We start from the raw sequence: 25,604 nt of genomic DNA, 5'->3' as shown, positions 1-25,604 counted from the left end.
ATGTCAAGTTCAGGATTACAGAGACGAAGGGGAGGCAATAAACAAGCTGCCTCGAAAGCAAGGAGCTCTAACTCATTTGAAGAGGACAGAGTTACTTCTCAAGTAGATTCTGACGTGAAGGTCGGCTATGATAACCGGGACATAAAGGACCCTAAGGAGGTTAAAATCCCCTTATTAACACTCATGGAGGAGGTCCTTTTAATGGGGTTGAAAGATAAGGAGGGATACTTGTCTTTCTGGAACGACAATATTTCATACGCTTTGAGAGGATGCATATTGTTGGAGTTGGCATTTAGAAATAGAATAACTTTGGTCAATGACCCTGCCAGGCGTAGGTTCGAGTTGAGCGACAGACTTGTCGAAGTGATTGACGATGAACCTACTGGTGAAGTCTTGTTGGATGAAGCCCTCAAGATCATGAAAGGAGACGAGTCGAACTTGTCAGTAACAAATTGGATTGATTTACTAAGCGGAGAAACTTGGAACTTGATGAAGATAAACTATCAATTGAAACAAGTGAGGGAGAGATTAGCAAAAGGTTTGGTGGATAAAGGTATCTTGAGGACCGAGAGAAAGAACTTTTTCTTGTTTGATATGGCAACTCACCCTGTTGCTGACAAATTGTCGAAGGAATACATCAAAAATAGAATATTGTCTTTACTTGTACTGAGGAACGTTGATCTCGATACAGTTGCAAACGACCAATTCCCTAAAGATACTTCTCTCAGATACTTGAGGACCATATCTTTGGTTTGTGGATCATATGCCGCAAATGTTTTGGAGAACGTTTTATTATCGTTGAGTTATGATAAAAGGGACCAAGCTTTTGCTAGGGCAGATGAGCTTTTAGCAGACTTTAGTGAATTTCCTTTCAATTTATCGCATCAAAGTCCCTTGGGACTAGGGTTGAACTTGGGACAAGAAGTGAATAATGAAATTGCGGAGTCTTCAGCAACTGAATTGCAATTAGAGTTGGTTGCCGCTGTTTTGAGCGTTTTTGCAAGAATGGACTCGATCCTTTAAACTGAGTTTCTGGTATAGAGTAAAACTAGAGTCGAAGAAAGTCTGTAGTAAATCAAGGTAATAAATTTTTCAAGTACTTACTTTTTGGATACAATAGGCAATTCTCACTGCGCTCTAGTTGCGAAATTCCACCAAGTTGATCGACAAAGTTGGTCACTAAAGAATCAGGCAATGGTCTCAGTGACGCGACTTTGTCACCCGAAGAATCCCACCACATTCCTCCTCCTAGTGCTTTCGATTTGACAAAATTTCCTTTAATTTTTGCACTCTGATCATTGTCAAAAGTCACCAATCGCTTGGATTCGGGGTCGTACGCGTATGCTCCCACTTTTCTAGCATCAAAATGTTGCTCTGGAAAGCAACTAATCTCATTGTAGTTCACAACATCATTCGAATTTGTGGCTTGATTTTTCAGAAAGCCGTCTCCGATTTTGCAACGATTCACACCGGAAAACACTCTCCCATACATTGGACACCCCACAACTAGCTTAGAAGGGATTACACCCTTCAGTAGGTATGTTTGTACTACATCGGAGACATTCATATCGTTATCACCATTATTGCCAAATAGGTTAGAATGGAAAGCGGTCTTTTGTGACCAACCCTGACCTGCAAAATCATAACACATCAAGTTCCAAAAACTCAAGTATTGATCCATTTCCAGTATATTCAAATGTTTGATGTTGTCAATTCCAGCAGGTGCAGCAACTGTCAAGGAATACCTTGGTGGTAGTCTTTCGCGCAATAAACGCAATAAATCAACAAATCGCAGACCCTGTTTAGAATTCTTTGGGTATTCCCAGTCAATGTCAACACCATCAAATCCAAATTCCTCCACGTAGTCGACACAAGATCCAACAAAATTCTGTAATTTTTCTTCACTGGAAATGATTGCTTCAAATAAATGATCCGTGCCCCAGCCACCAATTGACATCATAACCTTCAAACTTCGATTAAGTTTCTTCATTTGGTACAACTGTTGCAAGTTCCCATGAACACTCTCACCCGGTATCAATGATTCCTCGGGCATTTCCAAGTCACACCATTTATCTGAGAATTTAATCTTGCCACTTTCAGAGTCAATTGTTATAAACGCATAAAATATGTGCGTGTAATATTGAGAAGGTAAATGGAAAGGAAAGTGCTTTTTGTCATACACAGCCCAGTTTGTAAAATAGACACACGTTTTGAACTTATGATCGCCTGAAAGAACGGTTTGTTGTGCACCTGAATGATGTAACCTATCTTGAAATTTTTCAACCAAACGATGGCACATTGGGCAGTGTTGTTTTAAAATGAAGTGCTTTCGGGTTGGTCTTTTTTTTGCAGTCTTAAGTGCCAACGAGAAAGAGAAAAGTTAAAACCGAATTTTTGCACACAATTTATTGCCACTGATTTGCATAACAAACAAAGTTCAAAACAAAAGATGGTCTTGGAGTTACCTGCAGATATTCCACCCCATGTTCCAGCTGGTGCAAAGATTTACAAAGATGATTGTATGTTCACATTCGATACGGCGGAGAATAATGAATTGGGGTTGGACATCGACTTGAAGACATATCGTGCTTACTCCAGGAATAAGGAGTACAACTATACAAAACAAAATTATGAGGCCACGGGGAATTACCTATATTTGAATATCAACAAAACTTTAAAACCCAAGGAGGAAATCGACAAGCTTTTGTATGACGATGATGGTGAAAAAAGTCCGAAAATCAGAAAGTTGGAAATTAAAAATGTCAGCGAAGATGATTATTACAACACCGAAATCAACTTGTACGATGTGAGAGAAGATAAGCTTTACCCAAGATCCGAAATTAGCTCAGACTTACAGGGCCTTATTGAAGAAATACTCAGTGCAAACTCTTCCAACGACGATGAGGAGATTAAACAATGGGAGCAGGAAATTGTTCCGTGCCCACATTCAATCAATGTGGAACAATTTAATTTAAGTGAAACCCCTGATCTTACACAATGTAGTCAATGTGACTTGAAAGAGAATTTGTGGATTTGTTTACATTGTGGTGCGTTGGGGTGTGGTAGGCAACAATATGGATCTACAATGAAAGGAAACAGTCATGCGTTGGCTCATTATGAGCTATCCCAACATCCTGTTGCGTTGAAATTGGGATCCTTATCTGGAGACTCCGAAAGCTATGATGCATATTGTTACCAATGTAATGATGAAGTAAAGGTGCCGAATTTGGCAGCAATTCTCAAAAAATACGGTATCGACTTAGAAAAAACTAAAAAGACAGAGAAATCCTTAGTGGAGCTTAATATTGACCAAAATTTAAATTGGGACTTCAAGTTGGATGGTGCCCATGGGGACAAGTTACCACCTGTGTATGGAAAAGGTTTGACTGGATTAAAGAATCTCGGGAACTCGTGTTATATGAATTCTGTACTTCAAAGTTTGTTTGATTTAGACCTGTACAAACGATTTTTCAAAGATTTGAAGCCTTTGCTGAATGTCAATCCAGCTGAAGATTTGTCGAGTCAATTGATCAAGATTTATGATGGATTGTACAGTGGAAGGTACTCCGTCCCCAGTCCTCTTAAAGGTGAGGATTATCAGATAGGTATCAAACCTTTTGTTTTTAAGAATCTCATTGGTCAAAATCACCCTGAGTTCAAAACACAGAGACAACAAGATGCCTTTGAATTTCTTCTTTATCTCCTAGACAAACTAGACAATGAGTTTGGATTACAGTTGAATGAGGAGCTAAAGTTTATATACACGGAGAAGGTAATTTGTGATAACTGCAAGCATGGCTCATTGAAGGATGAGTTGTTGGATAATATATCAGTTCCTCTAGAGGAGACCTTGTTGAGCACTGACAATGACCAGAAAGTCTACAAAGAGGTGGATCTACATGACAGTTTTGAGAAGGTAGTGGGTCCAGAATTAATTCCAGAATTTCAATGTGACCACTGCCATCTGAAACCAGGAGCTGCTTTAAAGTCTGGTGGATTCAGATCGTTTCCAAAATATCTTGTTGTGAGTGCGCAGAGAATCAAGTTGGAAAACTGGACACCTGCAAAAGTAGAAGTCCCAGTCAAGGTCCCTTATGAATTAGACCTTTCTGAATTTACGGCTCCCTCTTTCAAAGAAGGCGAAGTGGAAGAAGCATCTTCAAGCTCAGTTGATAACAGGGACACCTTTGTGGCAAACCCAGAACAATTGAATACACTTTTAAGCATGGGATTCCCAGAACCTCGATCAATCAAAGCTTTGTATAACACTGGTAACAATGATGCTGAAGCTGCAATGAATTGGCTTTTTGAGCATATGGATGATGCAGATATTGACGAACCATTAGACCTAACAAAGGAGACTCTGAGTGAGCCAAACCAACCTTCTGACGAAGCGATTAGCAATCTCGTCGCAATGGGGTTTTCTCATCAATTATCCAAAAAGGCATTATTCTTGAGTAACAATGACCCAAATGCGGCTGTGGAATGGTTGTTTTCCAATCCTGATGATGATGGTGTAATTGCGATTGAGAAACCTCCAGTTAACGTAAACAAAGAGAAGCAGGAATTGGTTGAGAAGTTACAGACTAGTGGCAGCACTTCAGGTCAATACAGATTGAAATCAGTGATCTGCCATAAAGGTGCATCGTCTCATACTGGCCACTATGTTGCATTTGTTAGAAAGTTTGTTGATGGGGAATGGAAATGGGTATTGTTTAACGATGAAAAAGTTGTTCTCTGTCAAGAAGAGAACTTGAAAGAGGTTGAAAAGAATGCATATATCTATATGTTTGAGCAAGTCTAAATAGAATTGTCTCTTGTTCAGTTTCAAGTGTAGAGGGTATTTGACTCATACATTTTATAGCGTACACAAAATTTTAAATCATGCAATCACAAATGTTCTTTTAAACGATGAGTAATAAAAATTGAAACAGTCACATTACACAAAGTCATATAAATCTCTTTTTCTCTTCAAAAATTTTTCAGTCATAAAAACCAACTCGGAGTAAGGTCTAGTTTGCTTTCTTTAATACACTACTAGCTGATTCAGAAACATGTTTATTACAAACGAACACGTTGGTGACAGATCCCATATGGAAGACTGGAGAAGTATGTTGATTCATTTATATTCAAGTGAACCTGAGCAATATATACTAACTTGAAATAGTTCGTGGTTATGATCCATTAACTCCACCTGACTTGTTGCAACACGAATATCCTTTAACTCCTGAGTCTCTGGAGACTATTTTGCAAGGAAGAAATGCTGCTGTTGACATCTTGAATGGAAAAGATGACAGATTGATCATTGTGGTTGGACCTTGTTCGATTCACGATCCTAAAGCTGCCTTGGAATACGCCGATAGGCTTCAAAAGGAAGCAGAGAAGCACAAAGGTGAGCTTTTGATTATTATGAGGGCATATTTGGAAAAACCAAGAACAACTGTTGGATGGAAAGGTTTAATTAATGATCCTGATATTAATGGTACTTTCCACATCAACAAGGGTTTGAGAATTGCCAGAAAATTGTTTGTTGACTTGACCACAAAGGTACCAATCGCTGGTGAGATGTTGGATACTATCTCCCCTCAATTTTTGTCTGATTTGTTCTCGTTGGGTGCCGTTGGGGCAAGAACCACCGAGTCGCAATTGCACAGAGAATTGGCCTCTGGTTTGTCATTCCCAATAGGTTTCAAGAATGGTACTGACGGGACTTTGGGTGTTGCTATTGATGCGGTACACTCCGCAGCTCATCCACATCACTTTTTATCAGTTACGAAGCCTGGTATAGTGGCAATTGTGGGAACTGAAGGAAATCAGGATTGTTTTGTCATACTAAGAGGAGGCAAGCAAGGTACTAATTACGACGAAGCTTCCGTAAAGGCAACGCAAGAGCAATTGAAGAAATCTAAGTTGGTTACCGATGAAAGTGGTCCAAGAATTATGGTTGACTGCTCCCATGGAAACAGTAATAAAGATCACAGAAATCAACCTAAAGTTGCAAGAGCTGTTGCTGACCAAATTGAGGCTGGTGATAAATCAATCTGTGGGTTGATGATTGAAAGTAATATCAGCGAAGGAAGACAAAATGTACCTCCCGAAGAAGAAGGAGGTAAGGATGCATTGAAATACGGTGTTTCAATCACAGATGCATGTATCGGATGGGAAACTACGGTTGAGGTATTGGATGTGTTGGCCAACGCTATCAAGAAGAGAAGGAGTTTGTAAAGGGTATTTAAAATTTAGTAAAATGACACGACCTATTTGGAAAACTATTTTTAAAATCTAAATCTGTAACCTCTCTTGCATATAAAGTTTAAAGCGCAACCACTATCATCCTTTCTTGTTTATATTACTGAAGGGATCTCAACTTTGATGAAGTCATTTATAAAACAGCCTAAAAAGAATGATCCTACTACTTCCTCGAATGATAATGCTAAAAATGTGCAACTCGGCTCAAACACGTTGGAGACTTTGACCCGCCCTCCCACAAACAATCATAGATTCACACCTACTTCATCCCCGAAATTGCAACAATACTCTCAATTTACTCCTCCTGCTGTGTCATCGTCAGCTAGTACAAATTCGCCAAAGAAGTTGCTCACTCCAATCAAGAATTTGTTTAGTTCAAAGCCAGCAGGACCGACGCTAAACACAAATGACAATTTGCAAGGTCTAACATTGAATGGAGCTTCGCCAAAGGAATCCAGAAGCTCTAGATTTAGGAAACACATACGAAGCCGAAGCAATGCTTCTATTCCTACCGTGAACGATCTCATGAGACCACCTGCAAGAATGAGCGGAGACAGTAGACTCAAACTGACAGTGTCATCTCCTTCACTTCAAGATCTACAAATAAACGCTCCAAAGCCACTCAATAAACAGGCAGCAGTTAACAGGCCTCTAGATTTTGTCGATGTGCCGTCTACCTCCGCAAATGTTAGTGGTCTCGGTCCACCTCTACTGTTAAGTAGAGGATCAAGTAAGAATATTAGCATTGCATCCTCGGCGGAAGATACACAATTTCACACCAAGGAGGTTTTCTTTGACGCTACATCCATGTCATATATTAACGACAGAGGCGGTTTTAAACCAGGCCATGATAGTTATTCCAGCGAGACGTCAAATGATGACGATGAATATGAAGATGATGCGGATGAAGATGATGACAACTCTTCACAGTTTTCTTTTGTGCAAGATATGAAAGCTGGCCGAAACACATCAGTTAAGTACTACAAAACGAACGTGAGTAAGCCAAAGTTGGAGCAATCTTTGGTCACAAACTCATTTGATGAAAATGATTTGGCAGATGATGCGGAAGATATAGGTGATTACGATTTTGAAAACAACGGATTGGGTGATGACTATGAAGACTACGATGACTATAATGAATTTGATGGAGAAAATGCCGCATATAATGATATGTTTCTGAATGGGGGGTTAGAGTCTCAAACTAACTCTAATGCGTATGAGGAAGATTACCAAGAACCAGAGAGTGTCAAGAATGACCTGGATTTACAGACTCCCATCCTAAATCCGGAACCAACATTTGGCAGTGTTTCAAAAAGCTACTCACCAGAAGTGAAATTTAATCAGCTTACATCCGGATATGACTTTCCACTACACACTATGTTCAATTCCTCTCATCACTTGTCAATTCAAGGCCCTCCCAAACTTGAAAGCAATGATTTACTTTCAAGCCCCAGAAGAGCAAGTATTGAGGAGGACATTTTGGAGAACTATTTGGATCCCAGCATCCTGGATTCCATTCACTCCCCTAGCGAACTTCAGTCGCCTACTCAAAAAGATAACCAATTCGAGCTTTATGATGTTAGTAGCCCAGTTATAAATGGGCTCACCATAGGACATAATTTGGGACATCGTCTTACCGGGCAGAACTCGAATAGATCGTTGATTCATCGTAACCCCATCAATATGTCTTGCGATTTTGATCATGCAAGTGGAAATGTGAGGGCAGAAGCAGAACGCTTTGTTGTTTCTTTCCATGGATCCTTTGATGATCGCTTGAACAGCAAAATAAGGAGCAAGATTGATGAATTTGAAAATTGGAAGGAACTGAGAGTCCGTGAGGAGAATAACATATCAAGTAGCATAGAAACAACAAAACTAAAGCTATCTAATCTGAATTTCAGTAGTGATGCTACTCCGTTGGTAGCCGCACCTCAAAAGGATAATGCTGTTTACGAAAGAACTGACTCCACCATGCAAGTACAAAATGTCCCTAGTGCATCACATTTGGATGCTATAAAATCTCAGAAACGTAGTTCAGTGGCTGAAATGATGGGCTTGTTATCAAGCTTGGAGCATATCAATGTGGATAATAACAACACTGAAGCAACTACAGAATCAAATAAATCACACAATAGAAAGTCAGTGGCTGAAATGATGGGGCTTTTGTCCAACTTGGAACTTGATCAAACGAGTGGTGGCGAAAGAGAGTCGGTAGATGAAACTAAAAACAAGGAAACACGGAACTCCATAGCTGGTATGATGAACTTTTTAGCTTCGGTTGGTGGAAACGAACCAGAAAGTGAGCGTCCAAAAGTGGCCAATGCCAAAGCTCAATCCAACTTCGAATCACATCTCGAGGACTCAAACCTGATGCATCTGGGCTTAGATATTCACGATCTAAATGTCAAACGCAAGCCTTCTTTTAAGCGATACTCATGGTTCAGCAGTCAAGAAAGTTTGACTTTGAAGGGTGTTGACCCAACGGACGACTCCATGAAACCACCGCCATTAGATCAAGATGTCTTGGATGAGATCAACCAGATACCTGAGGATTTTGATTATGATGAACATAACAAGGCGAAGCGTTCTGGTTCAGGAAATAGTTCATTAGTTAAAGGGTTTGAAAGATCGAGCTCTTATACCAGGAAACCGAAAAGAGTTTTAATGTTAAATCAAGCAAAGCCAAACAAGATCGAAACGTTGAACAAGACTGTTACATTTTATGATAAAAACAAAACGACATCACCGGCTGTTCCTTTAGATTTGAACAGAGTAAAAAAGTCAAATGTTAGTAGGGGTCTGTCATTCCGATCTGTCAATTCAATCACCTCAATTAGTGAAGTCAACGAGGATGAAGAGGATGAAAAGGATGATGCGTTGCAGATTCCGGTTCATGTTAAAATAGGTAGAAGTCATGAATGAGTACAAAGAAACCTTACAAAGCTTCTATCTAATTGATACATTTATTAAATAAAACTCTAATTAATTCTCTCGTTCATAAATGAATGAAAATTGTAATTGCCATTCATGGCGTAATCGAAATACTTGTCATCGAAATAGGATGTGCTGGCTCTGTTTTTATGATTTTTTAGAGAACTAGTAGGAGCTTTCCTTTCCTTGTCTTTATTGCCAGATGACGACGGCTTTGACTGAGTGGTTGTATTCGACCTCTTCAAGTTTAATTCATGCACAATTCTGCCGGCAGTTGTCAATGAACGTAGGTGTTGTACTCTCTCCGGCCTTTCCATACTTTTTTGTTTAACAATTAAGTTTGAATTTTGCGATCTAGCATCGTAAGACGCTTCACTATTGCTCAGCGAACTTGGGCCAAACAACCATGAATTGTTTCTGTACTTTGAATAAATGCTCAGGAGTTCATCATCAGTTTCGTCATACTCTGCCCTTCTCAGTTCGCTCAGTCTCTCGCCGTCCTCTTCGTCGTCATCAAGAAGAATCACTTCAACTTCCTTTCCCTTGTGTTTCTCAGTAACCGATCGGTACGATACAGTAGAATCACTTCGTTGAATTGTGACAACTTGATATTTGTCATCAGTTAAGTCAATTGTAACACTTTCATTGTCTGAACTATCCTTTTCACTGGAGTACACGGACGATGGTGCTCTCTTTGGTGTGTTGCGTCTTACTTTTGATGTATGAAGGTTATCTAAACTCCTTGGGGTGGAGTGCTTGTTTCCAAATTCACAATCATTGGTATTGTTCACCTTGAAATCAACAGCATAGTTTACTGCCTTTGGTGGCTCTGCAACTTGGATGTTCAACTTTTCCGGAACTGCAGCATTCTTTGACTCATGAGATGATTTCTTCCTCAAAAATGTATCGTCCCTTAAACCACTCCTAGGTCCACCCGTGTAGGCATTCATTCCGGTGTTGAAATCTGTTGACTTTGATTTTTGATGCAATGGGCGCTCCTCTTGACGAGGAGTCTCCAATGAATTGAAATCTATATTGTACATTGACTTACCTCGCCTATGTCTAGCAGGTGAAGTAGTATTTGAGTTAGGCTGGGTGGAATTGAATTGCAAATTTGGAGCTGTCTTGGATATAGCGGGTGTCGCATACAATGTTGATGATTTCGATGGAATTTCATTATCAGACTCATCACCATTGGAGTAAAGTTGACATTGTTGTTCAAAATGAAGTAAAGCGTCTCGACTTGGAACTCTAATCTTCCTAGTTTGGTGTTCCTCTTGTTCGGTGTCAGAAACCGAAGTCTCGGTATGTCTATCTGAAAAGACTGTTTCGTTATAACTAGAAGGAGTCTTTGAAGAATATTGGTCCATCACTTTCCCATTGGTCAAATCTGGTATTTCAATTTGCCCATTTGAGTAAAAACTGAATCTAGACTTTGCACTCTTTGCATCCTCATCTACTGATTTCTGCTTCAAGGATTTGCTATTGGTGATATTTTTCGAGTTGTTTGGGAAGTCAAATGCTACACCTGCGCCATTATGTTCAAAATCTGTGTTTTCCTGTGTTTGAGGTTGCAGATCCACTGGACTTTTGATGGATGTTGACGTAGCGCCTGTGTTTTGTCTTGTTATATTAAGTGGACTAGTTTCAGTAGCCGACTCTTCGCCATCGCTGGAGCTGACATCCGACCAGAGGCTCTCACTGTTTATCTTGCCTCGAATACTACCTTTGTCTGGATTATGCTCATTCGATTCTTCCAGTTCGCGATTCAAAGAAATGTCAACCGATTGTTGCAATGAATTCCAGCTATTGGAAGAACTAGTGGATGATTGACTAGAATCAGAGGCAAGTCTTTCATTGATGTGCTGTGGTTTGTATGACGTATCTGCCACTGGTAATTGTGGCGACTTGAATTGGGTTCCTTGTTGGATTACAAGTTGTCTGACGGGAGATCTAGGCTTTTGAGCTGAACTGGCTAATCCAAATGCTCCGGCTGAACTGAAAGAGCTTACGCTTGACACCTGTGAAGTTTCACTTAAACAGCGACTGTGAGAAGATCTTGGACTATAGTTCTGTGGCACTGCAGTTTGTGAGATAGCTCTGTTTGAGGGAATCATTTGTTGAATTTTTACTCCGGCCAATTGGTCTGGATTTCTCAGGTATATATTGCTTACTGCTGCATCACCATTCGGATCGTTCATTTCAGGTTCTTCAATCTCTGTAGGTAAGTTGGGTAGTTTCTTACTGGACTCATGTTTCAAACCCTTGTTTTTACTTCCTGTCACACTAGAGTTTCGTGATCCAAAATTCGACATTTCCTCGATCATACTCAACTCATCTGGCTCTTTATTAGAAAAAGCCATCTTCAGATATTTTGTTTTGTTTTTAGCAACTGAAGGTGGTTGTGCTTTTTTAGCTAAGCTTGGTTTGTCAGGCACTGGGGGACGAAGTGGCTCATCTTGCTCATCCTCGGATGCCAGTGACACGTCAATCTTCTCATATCCATGTGAAGTGTAAATTAATGTTTGTCGTTTCGGTTTGGTTGGAGATAGATGCGTTTGTGGTGATGGTGGGCCGGAGCTATTTGGTTGTCCTTGAGGATTGCTTAATCTCGGTGGAAGCCTCAAGGTTAGTGGAATTGGAATTACATACTTATCATTGGAAGGACTGGATGTAACAACGTGCATTCTTCGGGCCAATGGGTTCTTGTATATCGATTTCAATTGGTCTGGTGATAATTTAGGTGATGAGATGATGGACTTTATATCATCATCTGCCAAGGACGGCACGTGTCCAAAACTATGTGAGTTCTTCTCTCGGACTGGTGACAGTGGATTCGACGGTGATGCAACGTTCTTTGTTTGTCTTCCATGAGGTGGTGTGCTTGGCGTTGGAGACGCTAAATGAGATGCATGATTTGTGGCCATTTTATCTAAAAGATTCGGATAAAAAGCTTGGAATATTCAAGGAGTATCAAGCAAGTGTAGTTGATTTGTCCTCTGTATTGTGTTTGAGCTTAAATGGATGTCTTGAAAAGGACTGCAGTAAAAGTTTCCAGTAAATGATGCAACTAATGGACAAGAAGTGGATTTTTTACGAAAATTGGAATTTGCATGATTCTTTTGTGATTTTCACCTAGCATCCTCTATGAAATCTTATTAATGCAATCAATATAATATCTTTCTAAAAAGGTTGACATATGTATGAGGCGCTACCGAATATGGCATTGTTATTAGATTGAAAAATTTCGCAATTGTTTTGAAAACGTCCAAATCAGGTAACTGATATAAAGGAGCACAAAACTAAAACAATCAGATTTCAGCCAGCAAAAAATCAAAATTTTCCACAATGTATGGGATACGTTCAAGCAAGCTTTCTTGAAAACACTCGTAACTATGTGGCTCATAGATTTGTAATATTAAGCGAAACCTTGATTCTTTTTGAAGCAAATTCTATGGAGTTGGCTTCTATCGAAAGAGATCACCTCTAGGCCGATAACGTGCATGATAGTCCTACGTGTATGTTGAAACCTGAATTAAAAAGTGAGCGGTCTTCTCTTGGAAAGTTTAGGGCTGGACATATTTACAAGATGAGACTTAACTTGATTATTAATGCAACTTTTACCTCAATAATCATACAAAATAATTGTGATTTTGAATTCGTTACATACTGATTGGCTTTAACTATTTGTATACCACAGCCTCATTATATAAGTCTAAAAGAAGCATATTCCATTTACAGAGGATGGAGGTTGGTTAGATATTTTTGCAGCCATAAGGTTTTGTCGTGTCTTAAAGTCAAAGAATGCGAAGAGTTGAAAAGTTTTATCGCGAAGTGAAAAAAAAGTTCGAGTTCTTCACTACACTTTATTTCACCAGTATTCCCTCGAAAACAGGGAAAGCAATAGAGGAAGTTAAGGTATGTGACTATCAATTATACATTTATTAGATATTCAATTTCCAGGATGAACTTTGTTTTATTTAAAAGTATGTTTTTCTGGCATCTCTAATATTAGAGCTACGCTCAATGCTTATGCCCTTGACTAAACCTATCTGATCACACAATTGAATTCTAATAATACACGAGCGATGATCAATTTACTAACTGTAATTTAGAGTTGAAAGCTAGTCACCTGTGTCTAGTTAGACCTCTGTAGTTCTGTCTTTTGTTTCAGAGATCACTATAATGTGTTATCCCTCCTTAGTACTCAACCCCACTCCGTCTCTCCTCTTTTCCCTCTTAATCTGCTTATTCTCGCAAAGAAACCATTATGGACTCTATATCACATCAACGTGGAAACTCGATGATGTGCGGCTAACCTCTATCCCTTTCTGTCTCTACTTCTTTAAGGTTTTTTTTTGTTTTTTTTTCTTCTTCTCTCACTTCTCCGTACGAAGAACATTCAATTGCTAGGACGATTAGGTTATGTCAGAGGAGTATGGTTCAGACACCAGCAATGAATTTCAAGATGAGTTCATGGACTTGACTTCTGGAAACGAGTCCGTCCCTCAAGAGAATCCAAATACCCGTTATGTTCGTTTAATGCTTGATCATTCCGCCTTTGTTCGGGGGATAGGAAATATTAAACGTTGGTTTAACGAGGAATACATAAAACAGAATTTCAACAAATCATCCGATCCTATCGTTTTGAACATATACGTACCATCGTATACCTTGCATGAGTTTGACTTTGTGAAAAAGGGCACTTCTATTACTGCAACGAACGCCAGGGAAGCAATCAAGTTTATTGACAATTACTTGGAAAATCAATCTGGCTTAGTGCTTGGAAATGTTACGTATGACTTGAGCTTAGAGTCACCAAGTGAGATTCCACCATCTTGGACCAAATGCTCAAAGTATAAATTATACTCACCTAAAGTCAAGGACTTTCCCAATTACAAAACTAAATTTGATTCAAATCTTATTGGAGAAGTACCACATAAGGAAAGTCATCTTCTGCATCGCGAGAGTGAATTAAAGAGCGACGAGCCCGATGATGAAGCGCTGTCAGAGGTTGCTGCAGAAATGCCTGCCAGGTTGAAGTATTTGATACGTACTTGTATTTACAAACGCTTCATTGAAAAGACTCAACCAAAGCCTAAGAACAATATAGAGGATTGGAAGTTGGTTACCGAAGATCCAATCACGAAAGTCTGGGCGAAATCTTTTGGAATTGATTGTGTGAATGTAAACGAGGCAGAATTGCTTATTTTTCAAAACTATGATGTCAATTCCTTTAAAATATATAACCCATTCTCAGTCAGTGATGGATTTGATCCAAGAAATGATGTTTTGCAAAACAAAATTGATTCAACGTTGTACGAGTATAAGCCAGTGAAGCAAGAAGCTCCTAAAGCAAACTTTAAACACAGGTCTAAAAAGACCAAGAAAAGGGACACAGAAAGCATTCCGTATGAGGGAGTTGTACACGAAGAGAAAGACAATGGTGCTTTGAGCGGCACGATCAAGAAGGAGAAATTTGAAGCTATTAACTTTGCTCCTAGAGGTGCAGGAAAATTATGGAAACCATAGATTGGAAGTGAAGGAGCTTCACCATTTAGCTGCTGATCCATTTGTTTGGTTGTAGAAGAATTGACGGGTCCTGAGATGTCGAAGCATGTGCACAAAAAACGTTAATCAACTTAGGTATCTCGTTTGCTATGACAGCTCGCTTTAATTTGCTCACCTCTGTGCTGCTAAGATACCTCTGGTTTAAAGAGTGGTATAAATATATTCCCTGGCATGTGCTATCGAAATATCAGCTGGCAATGTATTCATAGGGATATTGTGCCCAACAGTACGACAACTTCTGTTTTTACATAATTGATGCTAATAATCCAAGTAGGTTCTTTTCCTTTAAAACTCACACTCTATCCCCACCAGCCGCTTTGTAGTGTATCCAAGTTTTAGTCTTAAATACGAAGTTATAGGGTCGTGTAAATATGATCAAAACTTTGTTTTGTTTTTGGTTAAATTTTTTTTTTTTTTATTTTTTTTATTTTCTTTTTTTTTTGTGCAAAAGTAAAAATGAATATAATTTAACATAAAAAGCTATATTTCTATTTACATTACATATCGGGATTTGCATCAACCAGTTTTTGCAATCAATCATATATCAAATTATATGTATTTTGAAGCTTCATTAAACTAGAATATACCTATAGACTATTTATATTTGATTGATTCCTTTACCACACCTTCCCTTTCTAGCTTATCCAAACAGAACCAACCCAGAAAAACTTTCTTTGCTAGTGGATATCAATCATGAACCGTATGCCGACGAAGGAAGAAGTTCAGAAAATTGTGCAACGGTGGCATCAATTACGTGACCAGTATGGTGACCAAGTGGTGAATGTTCCGGAGTTTGCGCAGTTGAACAAGACTATCAACAACATCAAAATGCAACAACAACAATTACAACAACACTTGCAACAACAACAACAAAGAAATGCTCAGCGGTCTCAACTTCCAGATCAAGGACAACAACAGCAGTTCCAACAACAACAAAGGCTGTCACGTCCTTCTTCACAGGCTCAATTTCAACCACCGCAACAACGGCCAACACCATCACAACAACAAGGAACTCCTTCTACTCTAAATGCGGTTCCACCAACTCCTAATCAACAGTTTTCTAATGCTCCAAATGGTAACAATATTGGAAGTCAACTAGGTAAACTGGCTCCATCACCAGCTGGCCCCTTATCAGTGTCAGGAGCTCCCTTTTCACAAGATGTAAACATGCTAGGCAACTCTGCCAATAATAGCAGGTACCCGGCACAATTTGCAAACAGGCCAATTCAGAATGGCACAAACCCCCAACAAGGCGGTGCTAATTGGCAGGGGACTGCAACAACGCAGCTATCATCACCATCGGAATCGGCATTCACTCATCAGCAATTCCAATTATTAAAATCACAAATGCAAGCGATTAAATATTTGACTAAATCACCCAACCTGGGACCAATGCCTCAAAACTTGATAGCGTTTGTGACGAACCCTTCGTCCTCTTACCCAACTGACCCTTACTTACCAGCATCCGCAAGGAATAATAGTGCTATCAACTTTCCTCAAAATACACCATCGATGCCAAATAATCTGATAAATACCCCCGATGCCCAAGCACCTATTGAACCAGCGGAAAAGAGAAAGGGAAAAAGAGGTCCCAAACCCAAGAATAAGGATCAACCCAAGAAAATGACAAAGAAACAAATCAGAGAGGAAGAGCAAAGACTAGCAGCAGAAAAGCGTAGAGAAGAGCTTGAACGCATGAACAGGATCAAGCAGGAGCAGGCTCAAGTGCCACAACAAACCTCGCAACCACAGCCACCATTGCAGCTGCAGCCGCAGCCACAACCACAACCACAACCGCAACTGCAACTGCCTATCGGAGTCCAGCCAACTTCTCCCAAAAGTGAATTTGCCTTTGCTGATCCATCCCCCCCTGTTTTGTTGAGCAAAATTATCAGCGAAAAGAATAAGGATTCCAAAATTGTTGTTCCAGTTACCAAACCAACCGTTGAGGTCGACACGTTTGAGAGAGTTGACATTTCCAGTGATAAGACCACCGATGTTCCACTAAGCTTCCTCTACACCCCTCAAAGTCGACTCCAAATCCCATCATTAATACCCAATGGCTTAAGTTTGGAGCAGATTGCGGCTAACCGTGACTTATTTATGAATCTCAGCATTGAGCGTGAAAAAGATTTGTTACGATCAGAGATTCAGTCTTTAGGACACGAAGATGGTAAGAAGAAAGACGAATTGTTAACCAAGTTGAATGAATTGGAAATTATTCCCTTTCAAAAACAAGCTCGAGGAAAGTTGCTTGGTCAGATGTGGTTCAGTAAGTCTTTGCTTCCAAATTCTCACCCTAATTTTTTAGCAAGGTTCAACACATTATCCATGGAAAGTGTTTCTATCACCATTGACCTTTACCGCCATCAATTGGAGACTTTAATGCGGGAACAGAACAGGAAACACACCCGGGTTTTGGACCAGGTTCTTGACTTAAGTATCAGAAACTCTGCCAAGGTGACTAGAAAAGCAGACAAGGTTGCTAGATTTGTCCATAAAATCGGAGGCTTTCATAATCTGACTGCTAAAGAAGAACAGAAGAAGCTAGAAAAAATGGCTAAACAGCGTTTGCAAGCTTTGAAGCTGAATGACGAAGAGGCCTATTTGAAGCTTTTGGACCATACTAAGGACACTAGAATTACACATTTGTTGAGACAAACCAACCAATTTTTAGACTCTTTAGCTCAAGCTGTCCAAACTCAGCAAAAGGAAGCTGAGGCAAACCTTGCCAATTCTGGTCGTTTGCCGGAGGGTGCTTCTGAATTCGCAGACGAGGATGAAAAGAGAGAGAAAACTGATTATTATAATGTAGCCCATAGAATTAAGGAGGAGGTTACAAAGCAACCTTCAATTCTTATTGGTGGTACATTGAAAGAGTATCAATTAAAGGGTCTACAATGGATGGTTTCCTTGTTTAATAACCACTTGAATGGTATTTTGGCAGATGAAATGGGGTTGGGAAAGACAATTCAAACCATTTCGTTGTTGACATACTTGATTGAGGTCAAAAAGATTCCTGGCCCATTCTTGGTCATTGTCCCACTTTCTACTGTCACAAATTGGAATCTTGAATTTGAGAAATGGGCTCCAGCGGTGAAAAAGATTACATACAAGGGTACCCCAAATCAAAGGAAATCAATGCAACATGATATCAAAACGGGTAATTTCCAAATTCTTCTCACAACATTTGAGTATGTCATCAAAGATAAAGGTCTTTTGGGAAGAGTGAAATGGGTGCATATGATTATCGACGAGGGCCATCGTATGAAGAACTCGAATTCGAAATTATCGGAAACATTGACTACAAATTATCACAGTGACTACCGTTTGATTTTGACAGGTACACCATTACAAAACAACTTGCCCGAATTGTGGGCATTGTTGAATTTCGTTTTGCCCAAGATTTTCAACTCAGTCAAATCATTTGATGAATGGTTTAATACACCTTTCGCAAATACTGGGGGACAGGACAAGATCGAATTGAGTGAAGAAGAGACATTGTTAGTCATTAGAAGATTGCATAAAGTGTTGAGACCATTTTTGTTGAGAAGGTTGAAGAAGGATGTTGAAAAGGATTTGCCAAACAAGGTTGAAAAGGTTGTCAAGTGTAAAATGTCTGCCCTTCAGTCCAAACTTTACCAGCAGATGTTGCGTTACAATGCATTGTACGCTGGAGACCCCGATGATGACACCGCAGTTGTTCCTATCAAGAATGCCAATAATCAAATTATGCAATTGAAAAAGATTTGTAATCACCCTTTTGTTTATGAAGATGTGGAAAATTTCATCAACCCAACGGCAGAAAATAACGATCTTATTTGGCGAGTTGCTGGTAAGTTTGAGTTGTTGGACAAGGTTTTGCCCAAGTTTAAGGAAACCGGACATAAAGTTTTGATCTTTTTCCAAATGACACAAGTGATGGATATAATGGAGGACTTCCTTAGGCTTCGTGGAATGAAGCACATGAGATTGGATGGAGGAACCAAGGCAGATGATCGTACAGAGCTTTTGAAATTGTTCAATGCTCCAGATTCAGACTATTTCTGCTTCCTTTTGTCCACTAGAGCCGGTGGTTTAGGATTGAATTTGCAAACTGCAGATACAGTCATCATTTTTGATACTGATTGGAATCCACATCAAGATTTACAAGCTCAGGATAGAGCCCATCGTATTGGACAGAAAAACGAGGTTCGTATTTTGCGATTGATTACAGAAAATTCAGTCGAAGAGATGATTTTAGAAAGAGCACATGCTAAGTTGGAGATTGATGGTAAAGTCATTCAAGCTGGTAAGTTTGACAACAAGTCTACGGCCGAAGAGCAAGAGGCTATGTTGAGGGCATTGATTGAAAAGGAAGATGAACGTCGTACTAAAGGTATAGATGAAGAGGAGGAGGATTTAGATGATGACGAGTTGAATGAGATTATTGCTAGGAATGAAAATGAACTTGTTAGATTCAGAGAACTTGATGAAGAAAGGTATGCAGCAACAAAGGATGCTAGCTATCCTACAAGATTGCTTTCTGAACAAGAGCTTCCTCCTATATACAAGAAGGATCCAGAAGAGGTGCTTAAAAAAGATGATGTTTTCACTGAGGAGTATGGCCGTGGAGCAAGAGAAAGAAAGACTACAAAATACGACGACAATTTGACCGAGGAACAATGGTTGAAACAAATCGAGGGTGTTATTTCAGATGACGATGGAGAAGATCATGATGAAGATGATTTTGATAGTGATAGTGATGTTTATCAAAGTGGTAGAGGTTCAAGAGGAAAAGGTAAAGGCAATAGGAAGAAGGGAGCTGCAAGAAGTGGAGTCTTGTCTACATTAGACGCCGATGATGATAGTACTAATGAGTATGATAGCTCTGGCAAACGTTCGGCTGAAGAGTCTGATAACTTTGTTGCACAGAAACGACAAAAGCTCGAGACGCCTGAAGGCGGGTCAACTTCAGGAAGCGGAAGAGGTCGAGGCAAGTCGAGAGGTAGAGGACGCGGACGTGGAAGAGGTCGAGGACTATTATCTCGGGCAACTCCTTCAATAGATCCGTTGACACCAGATGAAAGAGCTATCCTTCAAAACAACATTGAGACTCTTTTGGGATTGATAATGAACCACAAGAACGAGGAAGGAAGGGCATTAAGTGACTTGTTCTTGGTGAAGCCATCAAGAAGATATTATCCCGACTACTATGTTTTGATCAAACACCCTATTGCCATTGACACTATAAGAAAGAGAGCAACTGGACACACATACACCCAATTAAGGGAGTTTGCAGAAGATATCCATTTGATGTTTAGCAATGCAAGGATTTATAATGAAGAACGTTCATTTGTTTATCAAGATGCTGCTCTTTTGGAGAAAATGTGTTTTGACAAGCTCAAGGAGTTGATTCCAAACGCATCACAGGAAGAGATCGACAAGCTTTTGAACTTTACTGATTTTGATGAGATGTTTTTATAGGTGGATATACACGTAATATAGTTTTTGAATGATGTATTCTTAGCCAACACTATAAGCTGGTAGTTCTTCATCTATATCTCGATTGTTGACAACGTCGTTCAAAACTCCATTGAGCTTTTCAACAAATTCAAACAAGCCTCCATCCTGAAAGTATATTTCGCCTTTAAAGTATTCGTTTTTGGGAAATCCGTCGCTGACTATACTAGGCTCTTTGGCACTGTAAAACATGAACTCCCAGTAATTAACACCAAACCAGGGTGCTTTCAACTTGTGACTTAATTGTAAAATTGGAGCTAAAGTTAGATCCAACACAAATGACTCGACATCACCTTGATGGGCGGTAATGTATATCAACCTTTTACTGGTTAGGTATAGATATCCATCCAGTGCATTTATCTTTAAATTCGACAGTGAGGTATTGGCAGGGGAAATAGCCAATTTTTGTCTTGATGTGAGCGTTTTGTATTTAAGTATTTCTAGCCCATCACTGCTCACCTCGAAGGGTAACTCGTTGGAAGAGAAGAGCTGTGCATAGTTTTGTTTCAAAATAACTCCGTTTATAGACATTGCTGATAGGGTATCAGATTGCCATCATTTGATTTTGTGCGAAAGTTCCGTCTTTTATATCATCGATTCTCCTTTTTTCTTTTCAATACTTTTTTACACTCTATTGTGAATGATACTGAATGAGTCAAGTAGCCAACCTAAGGTCATATAACCCAGTGTTGAAAAAGTTTTTCGACAAGCTTCCCCGATTTAGCTATGGGAAATCTCAATTGAAAAACCCCGAGTCATGTCAATTAGTTCTTGACAAGTTGAACCTCAAACCTCAATACAACTGTTCTAAATTGGATATTATAGATGCTACTCCAGGTTTTGGGCTCTTTTCAACTATGCTCAACCAAGAACTTAACCCAAGGAACCACATATTGATAGACTGGAACGACGAAACCATCAAGAGCTGGAACGTAAAGATACGAACACTTGAAAACGCCACTGGCAACAAGGAAAACTTTAAGCTTATTGATCGTGATCCATTTTCGTGGGCTACATATCTGAACTTGTACAAAAAGGGAATACTACCTCCAACAACCCAGCAACTGTACGATAAGATGCATGATGAGTTGTTGATAGTAGCCAATTGGACAGGAACTAAAGATGAGGCGTTGATTGCTCAATGGATAAAATGTTGCAGCCATCGCAATTGGCTAATGAAGTATGGGAAAGTGAGGATGGTTCTCTTTGTACCTTCCGCAACGGCTATGAAGTTTTTGAGCGAGCCAGGGTTTCGAAAGAGAAATAGGACTGCATTGAGGAGAGATTTATACACTGATTCAAAATTGATAGCTATTGGTGAAGAGCTGGAAGTTATTGGAGAAGGCTATGATCCTCGTGTGTTGGTCCGCGATCAACCAGTCGTGATTGAAAAAGCCTCTTTTATTAGAAACGCTTCGGTAGCAGTGGTTGAGATTCTGCCAGGAAAGTACACAAGTGATGTCATTGCTACTATTGACCATCTTTTGCTGAGTTTTTTTGTGACAGCGACGAGGTTGAGAGATCAGTTGCCGAAGTTAGCTGCAGGTGCCGAATATTTGGTTAAGCTTCTTCCTGATGAGATTTTAGACAAGAAAGCTGTTGAATTTACTACAGAGGATATAATAGAAATCGCTGAAGCTTATAACAAATGGCCTTTCAAACCAAGTATTGAGGAGACTTTTGATATCGCTGATGAGAACATGAGGTAAGAGTGGTTTTAGATGTTTTGATAATACACTTGTACATACGGAATACGAATTCACAACTGCCACTCTGTGGAGCCAGTGACTGGAGCAGTAAAGCATCGCTTCGCTTGTCCTTGGATATTGTCGACTCTCTCTGTTATTTTGTTTTCCGGAATTCGTGTTCTCGTAACCGTCTTTCCAGACAAGCCATCTCCAGTTGCAGGAGAATTATGGTTCACAATTGGAGTCTTTTCCTCATCCCCGTTAGAATAAATAGAAGACAGTGTACTATAAGTGACGACAACTTTGGACTTCATCAAATGCTGATGACTTTGGAAAAACACTAAGTTGAATCCCAAGATAGATATCAATTCCATGATTAGGAAGAATAATTGATAGTTTCTGTTGTCCAACTGTGACCAAGTGATTAGAAGTCCTAAGCACAGCGCCAAATTTACCAAATTCAAGATATAGAGCGTACCTAAGTTGACATAGTGCCAGGTTAATGCCTTCAGTGCGTAGCAAAATGCAACATAGTTGATCATGAGGAGAATCGAACTGACTAATATGACCAGCTTGAAAAGTACCATTAACGTGAAAGCAGTGGAAATTCTAGCCCTCCATTTCAATGCCACCGGTTCATCATAAAGTCTTTGCAAATGCGCATACAACACATTCGATACTACTTGCTTGGCTTTGCTCATGTGAAACAAAATAGGTCCTTTTGGTAAACTCTCCTTGATTACTGTTTCCACATTACTGCTTCCTCTGTTGTTGAAATATGCCGATTCATGAAGTCCCTCTCGCAAGTTGAAGGCAACATCGTGTCCTGTTATATGGAACGAAATGTCAGCTACTATGGTGGTGTAATCAACATTCTTGGCATACCCATCCTCATTCCGCAAATACATTCCCACCAATATGTTTTCAAAATCCACTTTCAAGTCTTCAGAATACAAGCGCTCTTGGCGCACCGAAAGGGCATGGACAATATCAACCCGACCAATTTCATAATGAACACTGAGACAGAAGTTCACTATATTAATCATCACCAACCAAATGAATACATTTCTCAAAACAAATAGACTTTTTAAGTTAGAATTGTGTGGGCTTTCATAATATGTTGACAAGCATTTTGAGTTTTGTTTGAAAAGCGAGGAAGGAAAGTCTGCTGTGGGGAGCTTCATTATCGTCTTGGATAGAGAGTTGATATAAGGATTGATAATTTTTTATGTTATTTCTAAATAAGTACACATTTCCTTAATTTCCTTTTTTTTTCTTTTTTTTGTTTCGTGATTGTGATTTTGCAGCTTAAAAATTCCCTACTCTATGTCATGTTGGGTAAATTAGAAAAAAGCGTAACCAACTTATCACTGTTAAAGACGCTCTCTGAAGGTAATCCAAAATAGGAGGCATTGGGCAAGGCGGACATTAAAGCCACAATGGAAGGACCAACGAATGAGGAAGCGTCCTGCTGCTCTTCTTCAATTACTTCCTGTTCTATACGACTTGACTCTTGAATACTCTTTACAGCTGAGACGGATTCGTCATTATCAAAAGCAAAAGATACCTTTTGCCTTTTCCTTGGTTGATCGTAATCATCTGGATCATCTTGTTTAAGCTCACTTCTTTTGATGATATTAGCGTTTCCAAGTTTATACCTATCTGTAAATAAATCGACTGGATCATCATCCGGAAACAACTGTTCATACTTTTTAGCAAAACTACTTGTTATATCCAAGGACAAATGATTAGCCGAAAATGATATATATCTCTTGTACAATTTCTTTAAATACGATTTTTGCATACTGAGTTGTTGTTCTTTCTCCTCCTTAAGTATTGGATCTAATCCAACTAAAGTTAGCTCTTCTGTAATCTGAGAAATTTCTTTCGAAATACTAGTGTCCGAACTCTGTATGGTACTCCTCAACTTGTCAACATCATTCGTCATGATCAAATAATCCAAAAAGTTCAACAAAAACTTTCCATTTGTGGGGAACGCTTTTTGACCGACACCAAACACTTTCAATGCTGTTTTCTTATTATCTGCGTAATGCTCTAACAAGGCGTTCTCAACATATATTTGGTATCCAACTGACTCGTTCTTTCTAGCCTGACGAAACACATCTCGTGCTTCTTTCATTCCTTCAGCCCTTTTGCTTGCAACCATAAACTTTACGTAAGTAAGTGTGATCGCATCAACTAACTCGTTACGCTCTTTTTTGAACCGCGACAAATCTCTCAACTCCAGACCAGAAAGCCCAGAACGTGCTTGACTTGCTGGTTGAGCCATATCTAAATCCATTGCATCCTCCGTCGGAGCTAAATTGGTTGGAATTTGAGGTAAACTAGGTATGTTAGGTCTCCGTGGGAGATTTGGACGTCCATGACCATTCACGGCGCTATTAGAATTACCATTTATTTCATTCTCAGTAGCGGCTTTATTATCATTCGAGTCTCCCTCCTCTTCCTCCTCTTCCTCCTCATCCTCGCCTTTATTCTCCTCCGTAGGCTTTATTCTCTCATACAAATCACTCATCTTTTTTGAAACTATTTCATGGTCCAGACTCAACTTTGAAATGACTTGATTGTAAATGCCCTTTGCATTACCAAAAGAACTATCTTTTTCATACAACTCAGCTAACTGAAAGGAGAGAAGCAAGCTCTTAGGATTTAATTTTAAACCTTCATTTAATATAGAAATGCAGTTACTCAAGTTGCTTTCTTCGTTATCATTTAACAAATGTTTTACATATTCAAACCATAGCTGTGGCACAAAAGGTAGAGCATATGTAGCTTCCTTGTAAACATAATTTATTCGCTTTTGAAGCAAAGTTTCGTCCTTTATTTGTAATGAGTTCTTCTTCTCCAATTGTAACCAACTAGTCCAATACTTCATTTGAGTTTGTACACTTTCGTTATCAAGACCGTGTGGAATTATGGATCGCTTCAACTTCTTTTTCGTAAGATTTTGCCATTCAGTGTTCCATGAACGAGCTGCCATGAATTCAGCCGATTTCTCGGATACAAATTTTTGTGCAGTTGCTTGATTGAGCTCATTTTCCCACCTCGTATATTGAGTCCATAAAGTTTCGATGTTTTCCATGGGAACAACTAAAGCCTTCTTGTACACTTTTCGAATCAAATCAATCTTTTGTTGTTGTTCCCAATTGGCACCAGGAGTCCACGATTTGATGAAATTAATATAGTCCTGCCATAATGGATCACTCTGAACATCAATTCCAACCTTGTCAACGGCAAATTCAAATGCTTGGATGATAGTTCCTCTTGCTTTATCACCACCTGTTATCATGTCAGTGACGCTTCGCACGTAATCCACATACAGACGACACAAGTCCACATTCTCGGTAATGGCAAAGCATCTTTGGAAAAGCGCTTCTGCTTTCTCTTTTTCTCCCCTGCTAAGCTCGTACTTTATGTAGTTGTTCCATTGCGCTCCATCAAACTTGAATATATCAAGGTATCTTTCGAAAGCTTTTCTGGCTTGCTCTTGGTTATCTTTGGCGACGACGTTGTCTAAATATTTGGTCCACTTGTTGTAGTCTAATGGGTTGATTTCTAAATCATCTTCCAACTGTCCTATTTTATCTAATGATAACTTTTTAGGTTTACTGGACTTGATGAAGATAGCGTTACTCATACTGT

At 39.4% G+C, this 25,604-nt stretch overlaps 11 protein-coding genes across 11 annotated transcripts; 7 read left to right on the top strand and 4 right to left on the bottom strand. All coding sequences in view use genetic code 12, as the record gives it.

Annotated features, from left to right (window-relative positions):
• Positions 1-1,023, top strand: I9W82_004766 (uncharacterized protein; the record flags this gene model as incomplete). The annotated part of the gene is made up of 1 exon (XM_067693871.1): positions 1-1,023. One exon carries the CDS (start codon positions 1-3, stop codon positions 1,021-1,023), a length of 1,023 nt encoding a protein of 340 aa, XP_067546249.1.
• Positions 1,024-1,075: 52 nt separating this feature from the next.
• On the bottom strand, positions 1,076-2,299 carry CHT4 (putative chitinase; the record flags this gene model as incomplete). Its single annotated transcript, XM_067693870.1, has 1 exon — positions 1,076-2,299. One exon carries the CDS (start codon positions 2,297-2,299, stop codon positions 1,076-1,078), a length of 1,224 nt encoding a protein of 407 aa, XP_067546248.1.
• Positions 2,300-2,449: 150 nt separating this feature from the next.
• On the top strand, positions 2,450-4,804 carry I9W82_004764 (ubiquitin-specific protease; the record flags this gene model as incomplete). Its single annotated transcript, XM_067693869.1, has 1 exon — positions 2,450-4,804. The coding sequence occupies one exon, from the start codon at positions 2,450-2,452 to the stop codon at positions 4,802-4,804; it is 2,355 nt and encodes a 784-aa protein (XP_067546247.1).
• A 250-nt stretch (positions 4,805-5,054) lies between these two features.
• Positions 5,055-6,225, top strand: ARO3 (3-deoxy-7-phosphoheptulonate synthase; the record flags this gene model as incomplete). Its single annotated transcript, XM_067693868.1, has 2 exons — positions 5,055-5,109; positions 5,168-6,225. The coding sequence occupies 2 exons, from the start codon at positions 5,055-5,057 to the stop codon at positions 6,223-6,225; spliced, it is 1,113 nt and encodes a 370-aa protein (XP_067546246.1).
• A 147-nt stretch (positions 6,226-6,372) lies between these two features.
• On the top strand, positions 6,373-9,171 carry I9W82_004762 (uncharacterized protein; the record flags this gene model as incomplete). The annotated part of the gene is made up of 1 exon (XM_067693867.1): positions 6,373-9,171. The coding sequence occupies one exon, from the start codon at positions 6,373-6,375 to the stop codon at positions 9,169-9,171; it is 2,799 nt and encodes a 932-aa protein (XP_067546245.1).
• A 56-nt stretch (positions 9,172-9,227) lies between these two features.
• I9W82_004761 (uncharacterized protein) lies at positions 9,228-12,107 on the bottom strand (the record flags this gene model as incomplete). Its single annotated transcript, XM_067693866.1, has 1 exon — positions 9,228-12,107. The coding sequence occupies one exon, from the start codon at positions 12,105-12,107 to the stop codon at positions 9,228-9,230; it is 2,880 nt and encodes a 959-aa protein (XP_067546244.1).
• Positions 12,108-12,984: 877 nt separating this feature from the next.
• Positions 12,985-14,712, top strand: I9W82_004760 (uncharacterized protein; the record flags this gene model as incomplete). Its single annotated transcript, XM_067693865.1, has 2 exons — positions 12,985-13,098; positions 13,603-14,712. The coding sequence occupies 2 exons, from the start codon at positions 12,985-12,987 to the stop codon at positions 14,710-14,712; spliced, it is 1,224 nt and encodes a 407-aa protein (XP_067546243.1).
• A 732-nt stretch (positions 14,713-15,444) lies between these two features.
• Positions 15,445-20,217, top strand: SNF2 (SWI/SNF catalytic subunit; the record flags this gene model as incomplete). Its single annotated transcript, XM_067693863.1, has 1 exon — positions 15,445-20,217. One exon carries the CDS (start codon positions 15,445-15,447, stop codon positions 20,215-20,217), a length of 4,773 nt encoding a protein of 1,590 aa, XP_067546242.1.
• Positions 20,218-20,256: 39 nt separating this feature from the next.
• Positions 20,257-20,784, bottom strand: I9W82_004758 (uncharacterized protein; the record flags this gene model as incomplete). Its single annotated transcript, XM_067693862.1, has 1 exon — positions 20,257-20,784. The coding sequence occupies one exon, from the start codon at positions 20,782-20,784 to the stop codon at positions 20,257-20,259; it is 528 nt and encodes a 175-aa protein (XP_067546241.1).
• Positions 20,785-20,903: 119 nt separating this feature from the next.
• Positions 20,904-21,962, top strand: I9W82_004757 (RNA polymerase specificity factor; the record flags this gene model as incomplete). Its single annotated transcript, XM_067693861.1, has 1 exon — positions 20,904-21,962. The coding sequence occupies one exon, from the start codon at positions 20,904-20,906 to the stop codon at positions 21,960-21,962; it is 1,059 nt and encodes a 352-aa protein (XP_067546240.1).
• A 50-nt stretch (positions 21,963-22,012) lies between these two features.
• Positions 22,013-25,599, bottom strand: I9W82_004756 (RNA14; the record flags this gene model as incomplete). Its single annotated transcript, XM_067693860.1, has 2 exons — positions 22,013-22,902; positions 23,313-25,599. 2 exons carry the CDS (start codon positions 25,597-25,599, stop codon positions 22,013-22,015), a joined length of 3,177 nt encoding a protein of 1,058 aa, XP_067546239.1.
• Between the last annotated feature and the right edge of the window lie 5 nt (positions 25,600-25,604).

This window comes from Candida metapsilosis (assembly GCF_017655625.1).
Source record: "Candida metapsilosis strain BP57 chromosome Unknown scaffold7, whole genome shotgun sequence".
NCBI lineage: Eukaryota > Fungi > Ascomycota > Pichiomycetes > Serinales > Debaryomycetaceae > Lodderomyces > Lodderomyces metapsilosis.
This window is presented reverse-complemented; position numbering and strand designations above follow the sequence as displayed.